Genomic DNA, 16,060 nt, shown 5'->3' on the forward strand with positions numbered 1-16,060 from the left:
CGCTGCAGCCCCGTTCACAATATTAGATGTTCTAGCTTTTTCTGAATCAGATGTATCATCAGATGTTCTAGCTTTCTTTGAATCAGATGTATGTAGACACGTTTTAGTATGTTCATTGATTTCAGTCAGTCCGAATATAGTTCATATTATAAGATATCCAAAACATCTCACGTGTCTGAACGAAGGAGCATTTCATTCACTGTCATCGACCATATTCCGATTTCTCAGGTTCCTCCAGGCATAAGTGGAACTAGAAACCTAAACGCTATACAACAAATTCTTCAAATGCAGAAAAGATCTATTCAGATGCAATTACAAGGCAGCGAAATGGAATTCAGCAGAAGAGCTAGAGAGAATTACAACGCAGCGAAGCGATTCACCGGAGTACCAAACATGGGACATGTTCCAATAATACAACGCCACCATTAAATGTTTATGTTTGCCGACAGATTCCAGCAGGATGTAAACGACACTACTCAGCTCCACCACGTTCCCCCCGTGATTTCTTCTTGCTTGCTTGTAGGCAGAATGTCCTGACTACACCTGAGACAAGCTGGCACGGATGTTTCTTCCCAATATGCACCCGACTCCCGGCAAACCACGATAAATGGCTTGCTGCTAGGCTTTTCAGTCCAAGAGAGCAAGGGAGCTAACCTTAGGCAGCATCACTGCGCAGGATCGCCATCAGCTTCTCCAGCATCTTCCTGAGAACCAGCAGATGCCTGTGTTGACATTGCCAGGTCAGTTTCCTCATTGTCGGTAGTAGTGGCCTCAGCATCACCATTGCCGCTTGATCCTCCTCCTCGGGAGGCTTCACCACGAGGCTCCCCAACTAGAAGAATTGTTCTTGATCGACGACCTGGGATTTCCCCGTCTGTGTAGTGTAGGATGGACCTGCCTGACCGCACAATGAAGACCATCGTTATGGACGTGGCGTGCAAGGATCTCTCACTGACGCCCTCGTCGCCTTCACTGACTCCAACCCCATCTTCTCTGCCACTGATCCCCGAACGCAGCATGCTGAACAAATCCCCAAGATCACGCTGCTGCTCCATCCTATGCCAGTCTCGCTGTCGATTGGGGTCCACCTCCGTTGGTCGTACCGCAGGATGATCCTCCCTAGCGTGCTTCCTCAACTGGTTGTATGCACCCTTGAACTCACATGACTCCATGGTGCATGCTCGATCCTTAGAATTCATGAACTTCCGTGCATCATAATCCTTGGTCCAATGGCTGACTGGCCCACGGCATAATGGACATGCCAGTTTAACTGGCTGCTGGCACTCAGCGCATTCTGCTGCCCCTGAATCCTTAGAGGACTCCTTGGAGGCTTTGCGGTACTGATCGAGGCAATTGGAGTGTCTGTAGCTTGTGTCGCAAATGAAAGGGCGGCAGCCTTTCTCATGTGACGAGCAGACAAGCATAACAGCATTATGAGGGTGATCCATGCACACAGGACAGCGAACTTCCTCCCATTCGGCAGCCTGCTTTGCTGCTGCAGCAGCGGCGGCAGCAGCAGCCTCCTCTGACCTGCGAGAACCACTCCGCAACTTGTATGGCGAGACACGAGATCGGCAGCCCTCATGCGAGACTGAACGGGAGCTCCTGTCCTTTGGCATAGTTACCTCAAGTCAGTCAGATGCAAGTTGTTGTTGGTTTGTTTGAAAATTCTCTGCAATCCAAAGGAAAGCGCTACACAGAGAACAAGACAGACGCTAGGTTGATTTCTTATATCCAACTTCAAATTCTGAAAGAGAATAACAGCAAAAAAGCAAGAGTTTAATCAGGTCGCAAGCAGCATATTCTAGCAGGCTACATATATATACAACAAGGGATTACACTGTTATGACAGGAAGGCGAATTAATCTTCACACACAAGCAATTCACAAGTCTGGCACTAAAACCATCCCTGATATACGAAACAAAATAAACTTAACCCGTCTGGAAATGAACACCTCCCTTCGAAACCAGACAAACTTTACAAGTGAAATCGCCTAAAAATCAGGACATTTTTTAGCGATCGTGCACAGGCATGGCAGAAGTGTTGGTTCAGAGCGTAGTTGGAGGACTACATCTAGGAAGGCCATCAACAATCCGGCCCAAACAACGCATACAAACCAAAATACAGCGGCAGACTACTGCCCTCCATCGATCCGCTCGAAAAGCGAACGCGTCGAACAAATTCTCCCACAGAACGCGCGTAGAGACATAGTCCGCAAGTTCCGGCACGAGAGGCAGCCGAATCGAGCGGGGTCAACGGCGGAGCGGCCCAGATCGGCGCCGGCGAGATCGAGCTGCGACGGTGAGCGGAAGCGGGAGAGGGAGGAAGTTTTACCGTGCCGGACAGTCAGGGGTAACAGCGAACCGCGTCCGTGGCCGCCGGAGACCCTCGGCGGCGTCGGCGGCGGCGCCGAGACCTAGGAGGGTAGCGGCGAGGAGACGCTAAGGTAGGGGAGGAGGGGAAGGGAAAGGAAAGGAGAAGGAAACGAGAGTGTGATGGGCGGGTCGGCTTTGCTACGTCTTTATAGGTGGGGCGTCTGACGTGGACAGTGACGTGGTTGGCTAAGGCTCGCTCGCACCCTCGCGACGGATGCCCAGGGGGCTCCATCACGTCGGCCAGCGCGGCCGCCTTCCGTGATCCGACCTCACTGCGCGCCGACCCCGCACCTGCCAAGAGGTCTCTACCTGCCGGTGTTGCGCTAGCGTCGGTAGATGGTGGGGGCCACCATAGACTCGGTGGAGAATGATGCGTAGGGGCCACCACTGCAGCGGCGGTTCATGTGGCGTGACTGGGAATGTATGCGATCTGCCACGCCAGCTCGTGCCATGCTAGAATAATGAAAAGCATATGCACGTACCTTTCGTTGATGACAGGTGGGCCAACGCTCGTGCGTGGGTCCAGCTAAGGTGGGCGCCGTGTGTGCCTAGAACGGTGGGTGAGGAATAACCTGGTGGGAGTCATGGAGAGTAGGCCGTACGCTGGATTTCATAACAATCCCCACTCTAGTGGCCTCTCGATGCTTTTGTTTGAACTTTTCGTTGTCCAGGCCCAGGCCCTCGGGGCTTAGGCGGCTTTCAAATTCAAAGCTTTTGAGCAACTTCAGCCGTTCGTCCCTAAAGGGCTTGAAATAGTGTCTTTACTTAAGGGCCAATCAGCGATATATTCGGCATGGGGATCGGGTTTCCAGCCGTCGATTTCCGTCCAAAATAGGCCCAAATTCGGCACACTTGGCAAAATTCAACAACGTTTTCTTCTAAAAAAAATCAACAACGTTTAATTTCTATCACATAGTTTATCACAGAAATCAATACAAATCAAATAGTTCAAAAAAGCAAACTCATAATTCGAACACATATTAAAACACAGTGAACTAGGCGTTGTCTTTGAGCCTCCATAGGTGTTCCACCAGATTGTGATGCAGTTCTTGATGCACATGTGGGTCTCGGATCTCCCGGCGCATATTGAGGAAGGCAGCCCATGATGTCGGTACCTGGTGATCAACAGTTTCAAGAGGACCCTGCCTGTAATATGGTTCAGTGTCAAACACTGGCTCTTCCTGCTCGCTCTCAATGATCATGTTGTGCGAGATGACACAACAAGTCATCACCTTCCATATTTGAGATTTCTACCGGGTCAGAGCGGGGTACCAGACAACAGCAAATCGAGATTGGAGCACACCACATGTCCGCTCGACATCCTTCCTGCAAGCCTCATGACACTTGACAAAGTAGGAGTTCTTGCCTCCTGGCACATAGTTTGAGATAGTCTTCACAAATGTGGACCATCTCAGATAGATACCATCTGCTAGGTAGTATCCCTTATTGTAGTGGTGCCCATTGACCTCGAAGTTCACCGGAGGAGCATGACCTTCAACAAGCTTGGCAAAGACATTCGAGCACTGCAGTACATTGATGTCACTGTGAGTTCCTCGCATACCAAAGAAGGAGTGCCAAATTCATATGTCCTGTGTGGCCACTGCCTCATGTACCACACTTCAAACTCCCTTGGCGTCTTTGTACATCCCCTACCAAGCAAATGGACAGTTTTTCCATGGCCAATGCATGTGGTCGATGCTTCCAAGCATTCCAGCAAACCCTCTTGCTGCATTTTGTGCTAGGATCCGAGCAGTGTCTTCAGCATTGAGTGATCGCAAGTATTATGGTCCAAAAACCGCCACCACTGCTCCGCGGAACTTGTACAAACAGTCAATGGTGGTGGACTCGGCCATGCATCCATAGTCTTCCAATATATCACCGGGAGCTCCTTATGCAAGCATCCTCATAGCTGCCGTGCACTTCTAGAGTGGGGAGAATCCAGCTGTGCCGGTGCAATCCTTCTTGCAAATGAACTAGCTATCGAACTCCCGGATAGCATTCACAATCCTGAGGAAGAGCTTTCGGCTCATCCGATAACGGCGCCGAAATACTTTCTCGCCGTGCAGTGGAGCATGATAACCCACAAGTATAGGGGATCGTTTGTAGTCTTTTTCGATAAACAAGAGTGTCGAACCCAACGAGGAGCTAAAGGTAGAACAAATATTCCATCAAATTCTATCGACCACCGATACAACTCTACGCACACTTGACATTTGCTTTACCTAGAACAAGAATAAAACTAGAAGTACTTTGTGAGAATAAAACTACGAATAAATAGGAAGATAATAAAAGTAGATAGCTTTTGTCACACAAGAAAGTCATTTGTCCCTAGGTGATCGATACTAGACCGGTGATCATTGTTGCAATTTTATATGAGGGAGGGGCTTGTGCTAACATACTTTCTCTACTTGGGTCATATACACTTATGATTGGAACTCTAGCAAGCATCCGCAACTATTAAAGATCATTAAGGAAAAACCCAACCATAGAATTAAGTATCAAGTCCTCTTTATCCCATACGCAACAACCCCCTTACTTGGGTCTGTGCTTCTGTCACTCACGCCACCCACCATAAGCGACTCATGAACGTATTGCAACACCCTACAGCGGGGATCCCTCACGTTTGCGCGACATGGAGGGCACCATAGGACAACACCAAAATAAAATATACAACTCAAACCAATCATGATCATCTATCAACCCATAAGGACAAAACAGATCTACTCAAACATCATAGGATAATCACATATCATTGGATAATAATATATAGTGTTGAGCACCATGTTTAAGTAGAGAATTGCAGCGGGAATAGAGAGGTTACACCGCTGCATAGAGGGGGAGAAAGTTGGTGTTGACGGTAGCAAGATTGTTGATGTAGATCGCCGTCACGATCCTTGCCCAAGCGGCACTCCGGCGCCACCGGGAGAGAGGGGAGAGAGCCCCCCTCCCTCTTCTTCTTCCTTGGCCTCCCCCTAGATGGGAGGAGGGTTCCCCCTCTGGTCCATGGCCTCCATGGTGGCGGAGGGGCAGGAGCCCCTCCAAGATTGGATCTCCCTCTCTATTCTCTTCTGTTTTGCGTTCCTGTTTTCTGGACTTTCACTTTGTTAAATATCCGGAGATCCGTGACTCCGATTGCGCTGAGATTTTAACACATTTTTTTCCGCATATAAGCTTCATTGCGCCCGAAGTAGAGCCCCAACCGACTTACGGGGTGCCCACAAGGGACCACCATGCGCCAGGGGGGGCAGGCGCGCCCTGGTGGGTAGTGGAGGTCGTGGGCCTTCCTTTGCGTTAATTCCAACTCCCAAAAAGCACATATATTCCAAAATAATTCTTTGTAAATTTTTATCGTGTTTGGACTTCGTTTGATATGGATATTCTGAGAAACAAAAAACATGCAACAAACATGAACTGGCATTGGGCACTGGATCAATATGTTAGTCCATAAATTGTTGCTAAAAGTATGTGAAAGTTGTATAATATTGGCATGAAACAATCAAAAATTATAGATACGACGAAGACGTATCAGAGCGTAGGCGTAGTGCAAGCAATAGCCCTCCAGTCGATGTCTATGCTTGCTCTTATGGTGGCCCGGCGCGAGCCACCTCGCCGCAGCTTTGCATTGTTCATGAATAGGCTAGCCAGAGTGGAGAGGATGGTGAGGTACTCTTCGTCCTGGGTGTCGGCCTCGGCTTCCTCCTCCATCAGAGTCGCGAACGCCTCCTCGTTGTTGGAGTCCATTACCGAACAGGCAAATCGCCGAACACCTGGCGGGTGTGGTGGCTAGGCAGCCGCCGGTATCCTGGCCTGCGTGGTCGGAGCCCTGGAAAGCTCACCCAAGAATGGGATGGAGGTTGTCGCAGCAAAACCCTCTCTTTTCCGGCAGGCAAATGGCCTTTCTATCGGCGGAGCAGCGGCTGTGGGCGGGTGGGCGGCACCGGGATCGGCATGGCGGCAAAAGGAGAAGTGGCGTCTTGCAGCACGGGGGTCGAATCTTGGCGGGGAAAAGTCTTTTCTCACCTGACAGTGGTGGCCCACGCACCACTTTTCCTTCCGCTGGAGCCCCCAAGTGCCCGCAGTGTGCAGGGCTCCGCCTAGGATCGTCGGGCCAAAAAATGGGCCGAATCGGCGGAATTCAGCGTCCTAGGGGGCGACTAGGTTTTTTTTGGCGCCGGTGGAAAAAATGGTGTCTTGGGGGCTGTTGGGGGGCGAGTGGAGATGCTCTTAGACTAGTCATATCGTGGAGTAATTTAGAATAGTAACATGCACATGTTACTAATCTATATTGAAACTGCATTATATCGACTAGAAGGGGGGGTGAATAGGCGATTTTTATGAATTCTTCACTGAGGAATTTGCTGGTGAGGAAATTCCTAAATGAAGAACTACTTGCAGCGGAATAACTACTCAAATGTAAACATAACAGAACACAAGCATGGTCATCATGATGGAATGAAGACAAGCACAGAGTACAGAAAGCGTAAACTTAGGATAACACGGGATGAAGACAAACAGACTGAAGAAATTAAACTGAGGAAATTGAGAAAGTCTTCAGTCAAAGTCTTCAAACAGATATGAACAAGCACACAATAACAGAATTGAGGAAATGAAAGAGTTGAGGAAATAGAACTAGTAAGCTCGGTGAAGAGAATGATTTGGTATACCAGTTCCAACTGCTGTCTCAGTTATACATCTGGTTGGAGCGGCTGAGTATTTAAACTCGAAGACACACAGTCCCGGACACACAGTCCTCATCGTATTCTCCTTGAGCTAAGGTCACACAGACCTCGCCCAATCACTCGTGGTAAGTCTTCAGGTGACTTCCAAACCTTCACAGACTAGGTCACTCGGTGATCCACAATTCCTCTTGGATGCTCTAGACCATGACGCCTAACCGTCTGGAAGAAGCACAGTCTTTAAAGGTAACAAGCGTCGGATCCATGCAGGATCAATTTCTTCAGTGATGCTCAATCACTTTGGGTTTGTAGGTGTTGGGTTTGGGTTTTCCTCACTTGATGATTTTTGCTCAAAGTCCTCAGAGGATGGGATGCTCTCAAATGACAAGTGTCAGTTTCTCTCGGAGCAGCCAACCAGCTAGTGATTGTAGGGGGCGGCTATTTATAGCCTAGGGAGCAACCCGACATGATAAGACATAAATGCCCTTCAATGATATGACCGTTAGGTGGGTAGATATTTTGGGACAATTGGCGCATAGCATAGCAACGGTCAGAATTTTGGCTCTCAAATTCCTCAGGGCTATCATGTTCCTCACTGTGTAGGCAATCCGCACTGGCGAATTCCTAACTCCTCAGTCAGAACAAATTCCTCAGCAACCAGAAGAACTTTGTCTCTGTTACTGAAGAAATTGACTGAACTGTATGAGATTTCCAATGGCTTCACTTGAAGGGATTGGTAGGTGTAGGATTTTGAGTTGAGCATCACATGGAAATTTTTCCTTAGTATTTCCTCGACCCCTTTAACAGTACGGTGTTTCCTATGACTCAAGAAAGAGAAAATGAAACTATAAAAACAAAAGTCTTCATGCTTGATGTTCCTCGAATGATTGCCAAGTCTTCAAGGTCACACCAATTTCTTCACTTTCAAAGTCTTCAGAAATCCAAAGTCTTCAGTTGAAGAACTTCATTTTTAGGGGTCGACTTTCTCTGTAAATATCAAACTCCTCATAGACTTATAGACCTGTGTACACTCACAAACGCATTAGTCCCTTAACCTATAAGTCTTCAATACACCAAAATCACTAAGGGGCACTAGATGCACTTACATATATTACTAAGCAGTAACATATGTGTGGTGTTATACAACACTTTATTTACTAGGCTTCTTCCAATGCATTGGTGCTAAGGTGAGGTGCTAAGTGCATTAAAAAGCTTAGCAACTAGTCTCCCCAATGCATAGGAGTTTAGTTTTTGTTTCGAAGCTTCCCTCATTTAATGTTTAACCATTAACCTTCTTCATGCATTAGTTGCTAAGCATTTTGCATAGGTTCACGTGCTTACCATCGTTTCTTCCTGGGATCACCATAGTGCTCTCTCTCCTGTTTAATTATGTTTCCACATCACTTTTTTGCATATGTGGCACCCTTATTGGGGATATAACTATTAGTGTAACCCGCCCAGGAGGGGCCGGATTATACTTACAAGTACTCTTGAAGCCCAAGACCAAGGTTGAAGATGGCGCTTCAGTTAAGGGCCCAAATCCTAGAAGCGACTTAAGGCTCCTAGGGATAAACCGCCATATGTACATGACTTGTATTGTAAGGCAAGATTAGTTAGAGACCGAGCCGGACACTATTTATGAGCCGGCCGGGACTCTGAGATCTGCGGGGCGTCAACCTCTGTATATAAAGGGACAACCCGGCGGCGGTTCAGGACATCTGAAGTGACAATTCAACGACAGTTGGTGCCCACCGTGGGCCAGCGCACGGTGGATTTGAGTTCTTGAAGGGCAGCTTCGAAGGGCTCAAGGGATACGCTGTGGGCTAGATGACCAAGAGGCGTCGCGGCAAGCTCTACATCGACGGCGCGGGCTGTGGCCCCGATGCCGGCTCAATTGAGTACGGGTACTGGGTCCCCTTCGGCGGAATCCACGTCTTCATCGGCAAGATCGGCGAGCCGGGCCCTGAGCCGGACATCTGCACCGACCTCGTCGAGACGGCTCAGCATGCGAGACCCGCCTGGGCTCTGCCTGCCGTGAAGCGTGCCTTCGTGGGATGCATCCACGGAGGAATTTCTGAAGGATCTGCATCTGACGATGAGACGACCATCTATTCTGATGGTGAGTCATCCACAGGCAGACGGATTCATTGTATCAACTGCAAGACGTCGGGCTTGGGGGCTGTTCCGAAGGCTGCAGTATTCCGAATCTCCTTGAGCCGCCGAGTAGGGTTGGAATCTTCATGGCCGGCACGCAACCTATTCAAGACTCCATAACTGCGGCAGCAATAACCTCCGGGTCAGCAGCAGCCAGGGCAGGAGGCCCTGTGCGCTCGCCGGCTCAGGTGCTGATGGATCTCACGGATAAGATGACCGCTCTGTTAATCGCCGCGGTCAACCCGACGGATCAAGCTCAACATGATGCAGAAGTGGCGCGGTTAAAACTAGATATAGTGCAGGCTAAGGAAGATCTGGCAGTGGAAGATGTTAGGATGACTGCAGAGCGGGCGGCTCTGGACGCTCAGGCTCAGCGGATTCAGGCACAGACTTTCTGGCTCACGATGGATCAAAACGCGTCCAATGAGGTCATGAGGAGAAGATACCAGAAGACTCAGTCTTGTCTCCCTCCGGTTTATGATCCTCGAAACCTCTTCCATACACCCGGTGCAGGGCCCAGTAACCCGCCGAAGATAGACCGGGTTGCGGCACCCGGGTCTGGAACACCGGTTCAACCACGGGTGATGGGGCCTCCCCATATGAATACTGCTCCACCTCAGTATGTACCAACACCATCGGGTCATTATTCTAACCCGTTGGAGAACATGATCACTGCGGCGGCACGACTGGCAGCTCTCCCAGTGGAGGGTGACTCTCCGACAGCGGTTGAAACCCGCAGGGTCGGAGAACTTCTTCAGACGGCTTTATCACAACAGGAGGCGTACTCATATAGCCGGGACAGGATTCATTCAACCCCTCGTCCAAGCCGGAGCCCGAGTTATAGGATAGTGCCTAATTATACGGCCGACTTACATCCTGGGCCATGGATTGAAAGCTATGAGATGGCTATGGAGTTACTGGAGGTCAGTGACGCAGCGATGGCCACCATGATGTTGGATGGGACCGCCCGCACTTGGTTCAAGGGGCTACCGCCTAACTCCATCATTTCATGGGCAGTGTTAAAACTAGTTCATTCAAAACTTCAAGGATACATGCAAGCAGCCCATGTCAATTGTGGATTTGACTAATTGCAAGCAGGAGGATGGTGAGTCCACAACCCATTGGGTGCGCCGGGTCAAGGCCATAATACATTCTTCTGATAAGATGGATGTCGATGTCAAATCTATCATATCTCGTAGTAGGGGTCCTAAGCTAGGCGTCTTGGAACAATGGTAACATGGACACGGGATTTTACCCAGGTTCGGGCCCTCTTGATGGAGGTAAAACCCTACGTCCTGCTTTTGATTGTATTCATATGGGGGATAGTACAAAGTACATACATCTACCACGAGATTGTTCTAATGAATATTAGATTTTCTATTGACTAGCCTGGCCTCGGTTTATATAAGATACCGGAGGCCTAGGGTTTAGGAGAGTCCTTGTCTTGGGTGCCAAGTCCTATGGAGTCTTCCTTGTATGCGGCAGGGGTTGTCCGAACTGGCCCATGAGTATACGGCCATGGGGGTCCTCGGCCCAATCCAACTGATCGGGAGACGATGTGGTGAGTACCCCCTAGTCCAGGACACCGTCAGTAGCCCCCTGAACCGGTCTTCAAGTTGGGGACGCTCCTCAATTCTTCCGAACTGTTCTTCATCTTCGGTCATCGGTCGTGAAAACTGGTTCAACAAATCTTCTCATCTTCGATCTTGAGGATCGTCAAAGTGCATCCAAAGAGTTCACACGTCGGGTATCCGAGGAGCCCCTTTAAGTTTTCGGCCTTTATCAATGCCTTGTTATTTTTATGCCACACCTCGGGTTTGGAGTTGTTCCCGGGCGGCAGTGTCCTCTTGCGTCTGAGCTCCAACACCGGACTGCATTGGAGGTATCTTTTGCAGCCGAGCACCAACGCCGGACCGCTTCCGAGCTCCAACGCCAGAATGTATCTGAGCTCCACCGCTGGAATGTATCCGAGCTCCACCGCTAGAATGTATCCGAGCTCCAACGCCGGACTGTATCTGAGGAGTATTGTTACAGCTGAGCTCCAACGCTGAACTGCATCCAAGCTCCAACGGCGGACTATGTCCAAGCTCCAACGCCGGACTATATCCAAGGTGTCATAGATCACCCTGGTTCAAAAAAGTTGAAGGAGTTTAGCCGAGCTTAATGCCGGAAATGCCCTCTACGAAGCCAGCCACTAGCGTCCGAGCTTTATGCCGGTCTGCTTCTGGGGTGTCCATTGTAGACGAGCATGAACGTCGGACTGTATCCGAGGTGGTGCACCACCTCGGACATGGGCTGATTTTTATGAATTTAATTCTGAATTATGCAATGTAATCTCTGCCGAGATGTATAGCCAGTAGCCCTCAAGGTGCGTGTTGGCCTAATATCCGGGATGCACCTGAAGGAAAAAATCAAACCGCTGACCCTAGTAGCCCCTGAGACTCAGGTCGATTCATAAAATCAGCCTAAGGATCAATTCCCAGCTTGGCAGCATACTTCGGAATAGAAACGCGGTGTGCAAAGTCCTCGAGACTCAGGTTGGATGCGGTCGACCAACCTGAGGATAATAATCTCCTCGAAAACTATATTGCACTTTAAATTTTCTGCATTGGATTGTCAATGAGTAGCCCCCGAGACACTGGTCGGGTGGCAACACCAGATCAGGGGATCGATGTACCCCTTTAATATTTGTAAATGATAAGCACGAAGCCCAGTAGCCCTCGATCCCTAATGTGGGCATGGGTGTCCGAATTAAGGATCGATGTCCAAAGTAAAATCACAAATTATGTCTAATGATTCTACATACCCAAGTACTCTACATCATTAATACTCGAATCCGCATTGTACAAAAACTTTGTTGACCAACCATCGGCTTAAACCTCCTCGGCCAGTAGCCGGGGAGTGTTTGTCCCAATTTATAAAGCCTTTATGAGGGCAAAGATTTACGGCAAACAAGGCAATCCGGCCATACGGTTTTATGAACAAAGGTACGCGGAGAGATATGTTATATTACTTTATAATGTAAGAAACATCTTCCAAAGAAAATAATCCCGCTATTGGTTTCTTTCTTTGGGTTGTCATGCGAAGCATGATCATGAAACCTTAGCTCCGATCAATGTGGGAGGAAAATACCGAGGATTTAGTTTGGGGAAAGCTTCCAAACTCTGTGGTCTAAATGAACGCAAATTTTTACCTCCGTTGCGACCGTTTATAATCTGAAAGTGGCCCATCGTCGGCTTCTACCCCCTTGTAGATGCTACGCAGGGTGTTTCTAAAATAACAAAACAACCCTTAGCCGACGTCTCGGTGCCCGAAGGCGGCTGTGTTTAGCGGAAACGAGGCAATCAGATATGCGGGCTTTATAACTTTCACTTAGTCGAGGCCAGCAAGTAGCCCCCCGGTTAGTGTTTGGCGACAGCCAAGGTCAAGCCGTAAACAGTTCAGCCAATGTTATGAATGGCCCGTCATTTAATACAGTCATCGGATCGCTGACCACTTTACGCTTATTATGATAGTCAGTTTTCGGCTTTCTCCACTCAGGTGCTTAACCATGCGAGCTGGAAGCACAACCGCAGTGGTTCTCCCTTTGCACACCTAGCCGAACAAAGCGGAAGGTAGGAGGCAAGCACAGGAGCCGGGCAACCCAACTATTGACCGAAGACACAATTCGAAACTGATGCATATATAGCAAGATCCGAGAATTTTTGCCGAATCCCTAAAGGTGTCCGGCGTTGTACTGCGAGACTTATGCGGAAAACACACAAATAGTTGAAAAGTGCCATAAGATTGGAAAACCAAAAAACGTCAGTAAAAACTCGACATCCGAACTAGATCAACTGTTCGGTGCCAATCAGAAAATTGGCCTGAAAAAAAATTGTGCTTCTGTCGTGCTTTAACATGACGCATTCTATCTCAAGACTTTAAGCAGGTCAGCCTACGGCTTCGACCTCCTATCCCGAAGGCGGAGTACTCCTTGTTAGGCCAGTTTAGCAAACTTTAGCGGCTTTGAGAGAGAAATTAGGCTCCCCGGCTATTGACCACACGCTCGCGTCGAAAAAAGGAGTGATAGAAAAAGACTTTGCAACGACTGAGAAGAAGAACATTTATTATAAAACAGCTCACATAAATTTAAGAGCCCCCGAGTGACTTGGGTAAAAGAATTTTATGTATAATGATTGTATGTACCGAAGTACTTATATCATATCTGTGTTCACCCAAACTTTAAATGCGTCTTAACCGACCGTTGGCTTCTCCCTCTTCGGCCAAGGGCCGAAAAGTGTTATGTACTCCACTTGTCGAGAATATCGACGGTGTTTCCGATAACCAGGCAATCAGGCCATAAGGCTGTAACAGACAAGGCACGCTCAGGGAACTTATGCTATATTACCGATGAAGTGTAAGAAGCATCTTCGAAGAAAATAGTACCCCCACCGATACCTTTCTTCGGTTGCTCACTATGAGACTTGTGTAGTAGATTTTTTGTACTCATGAGTTCCATTGTGTGCCGACCATTATTGAAAACAGTAAGAGCACTAGCTTTCGGCTTCACCCAGTCTGAGGTCCGGCTCGGTGACCCGATCGTGACAATCGCAGAGGTGCTCCCTTTACTCCCTAGCCGAACAATCAGGAACGTAGGGGTAAACATAGGAGCAAGGCAACCCAGCTTGCAAATCACTTAGGTCAATATGGTGCATATTGTGGCGTAATACACAAACAAGGAACGAAGCCGTACAAGTATAATCATATGCAAGAGGAAAAGCTCCAGCAAGGGAGCCCCCAACTAAACGGGGTATTTGAATTTGTGTGTCACAAACAAGGTTTCGACAAGGAAGTTTTCACAAGCAACTTTTTTGCCAAAAAGGTATAATGCTTGGTCGAACCGAACAAAATATAAAACTGAAAGTTTTTGAGCATGAGAGCGACTTAGCTGGTGAATGTGCTCGGCGTTGATGACGCGGTCCGGGCTTGTGGCGGGACGAAAACGTAGTCCTTAGGCTGGCCGAGGTCCCAGCCCCCAAGCCCGAGGTGTTCGAGCAAGGAGCTCGACACTCCGAAGTAGTGAAACGGCTCAGCCGATGTGGTGAGGCGGTGAAGCCCCCGGTTCAGCTGAGGTAGTGGAGTAGGTCGGCAAAGTGACGCCGAGGTGACCGTGTGACACAGTCAAAGTTGATTACCTGCACACATAAAATTGTGCAACCCCGAAAGTAATAACAAAGAAATAATTTAAAAATATTCTACTTAACTGATTTAAGTGAAATAAATAATGAAAAGAATATGGAGTCATCAGCAAGGTGTGGTGGAGTGGCAGTGCGGAGATGCCAGCACAGGGACACGTGATGAGGCAACACCATGGTTTGGTCGACGCAGACGAGACGACGACGGCTCTCCGAAGTGGCAATGTGAGCATAGTCGAGGTCGATTATCATGAAGGCATGACGAAGTCCCAACTCGGAGAGCGCCCGGGTCTCGAATGGACCGCGAGCAAAAAATTGGTTCGACCATTATATAGGTCGTACCGTGATCATGTATGATCAGCGACGTTGGGCCAGTTATCATATTATCCCTCCGTCTGGATGCGCTGGTGGATAGAACAAAGCCTCCACTTTCTTTAATCATCCTTGAAATATGTGTTAGCAAATAACTGCCAGTATATGTTAGTGCCTGATCTATGCATAGTAATAGAAGCAATGGCCGACAAGCCGCAGATTTAATACGTAGTTTAGAAAGAAAAGGAAAAGGAAACCAAGAGGCTTCCCTGGATGGATGCGTGGTTGCTAGAGGCCGAATTGAGTACGGCTGCCAGATTTGGTATTGCACTGGAGATCAATCCGGGACCAGAACCCTAGTGCTCCGATTGGAGCTTCACATTGGCCGCCGCTTCTGGGAGGCAGTAGGCTGAATAAAAAAAGGGGGGAAAGCGAATCTCCTTGGCTGCCGCCTGCACAAGCATGATTGCTACGCGACTTTGCTCCATGTTCGGCTGCCGCCTACACGTGTTCACAGTGGCCATGGTAGGTTGAGACTTGGGATTTGGCGCATCACGGGACACCGGTCACGGCCATAAAAGTCCTTGATCTCTGTCTGGCGCTGCAAACGAATAACCCAAGGCAGCGACAATAATTTGCAGAAAAAAAATAATTTATGTGGAACAGATCTAGCTGAAAGAATATCACCTGATCATCCCATCGATCCGTGACGATCACCCAGCAGGCTCTCAATGAAAGCACCAATGTCGGTGTCAAATTCAGCATATCTCGTAGTAGGGGCCCTAAGCTAGGCGTCTTGGAACTATGGTAACATGGACACGGGATTTTACCCAGGTTCGGGCCCTCTTGATGGAGGTAAAACCCTATGTCCTGCTTTTGATTGTATTCATATGGGGGATATTACAAAGTACATACATCTACCATGAGATTGTTCTAATGAATATTAGATTGTCTATTGACTAGCCTGGCCTCGGTTTATATAAGACACTGGAGGCCTAGGGTTTAGGAGAGTCCTTGTCTTGGGCGCCAAGTCCCGTGGAGTCTTCCTTGTATGCGGCAGGGGTTGTCCGAACTGGCCCATGAGTATACGGCCATGGGGGTCCTCGGCCCAATCCAACTTATCGGGAGACGACGTGGTGAGTACCCCCTAGTCCAGGACACCATCAATGGATGCCGACTCTGCAGTCTTAATGTTGGAGAAAAATTGCCATTTTCAGCCACTGAAGATGAAGCTTGGGCGGCTCAAGCACGATTGTAATGATATGGGTACACTGATGGCGGCTCTGGTCAAGTACGCCGACTCTAACAGTACCAAGGATTCTGCATCTGATGATGAAAAGACAGGGTAGGGAAAAAAGAATGGAAACA

At 48.7% G+C, this 16,060-nt stretch overlaps 1 protein-coding gene across 1 annotated transcript; it reads right to left on the minus strand.

The window, feature by feature from the left end:
• Positions 1-245: 245 nt before the first annotated feature.
• Positions 246-2,481, minus strand: LOC119276254. Its single transcript, XM_037557283.1, has 2 exons — positions 2,336-2,481; positions 246-1,747 (listed from the first exon to the last, which is right to left on the minus strand). Exon 2 carries the CDS (start codon positions 1,617-1,619, stop codon positions 666-668), a length of 954 nt encoding a protein of 317 aa, XP_037413180.1. The 5' UTR covers positions 1,620-1,747; positions 2,336-2,481; the 3' UTR covers positions 246-665.
• Between the last annotated feature and the right edge of the window lie 13,579 nt (positions 2,482-16,060).

The sequence above is a fragment of the Triticum dicoccoides genome, chromosome 3B (assembly GCF_002162155.2).
Source record: "Triticum dicoccoides isolate Atlit2015 ecotype Zavitan chromosome 3B, WEW_v2.0, whole genome shotgun sequence".
Taxonomy (NCBI): Eukaryota; Viridiplantae; Streptophyta; class Magnoliopsida; order Poales; family Poaceae; genus Triticum; species Triticum dicoccoides.

What these genes read in the sequence shown, in the direction of transcription:
- LOC119276254 (XM_037557283.1), bottom strand. Translation starts at nt 1,619, where the DNA reads ATGCCAAAGGACAGGAGCTCCCGTTCAGTCTCGCATGAGGGCTGCCGA.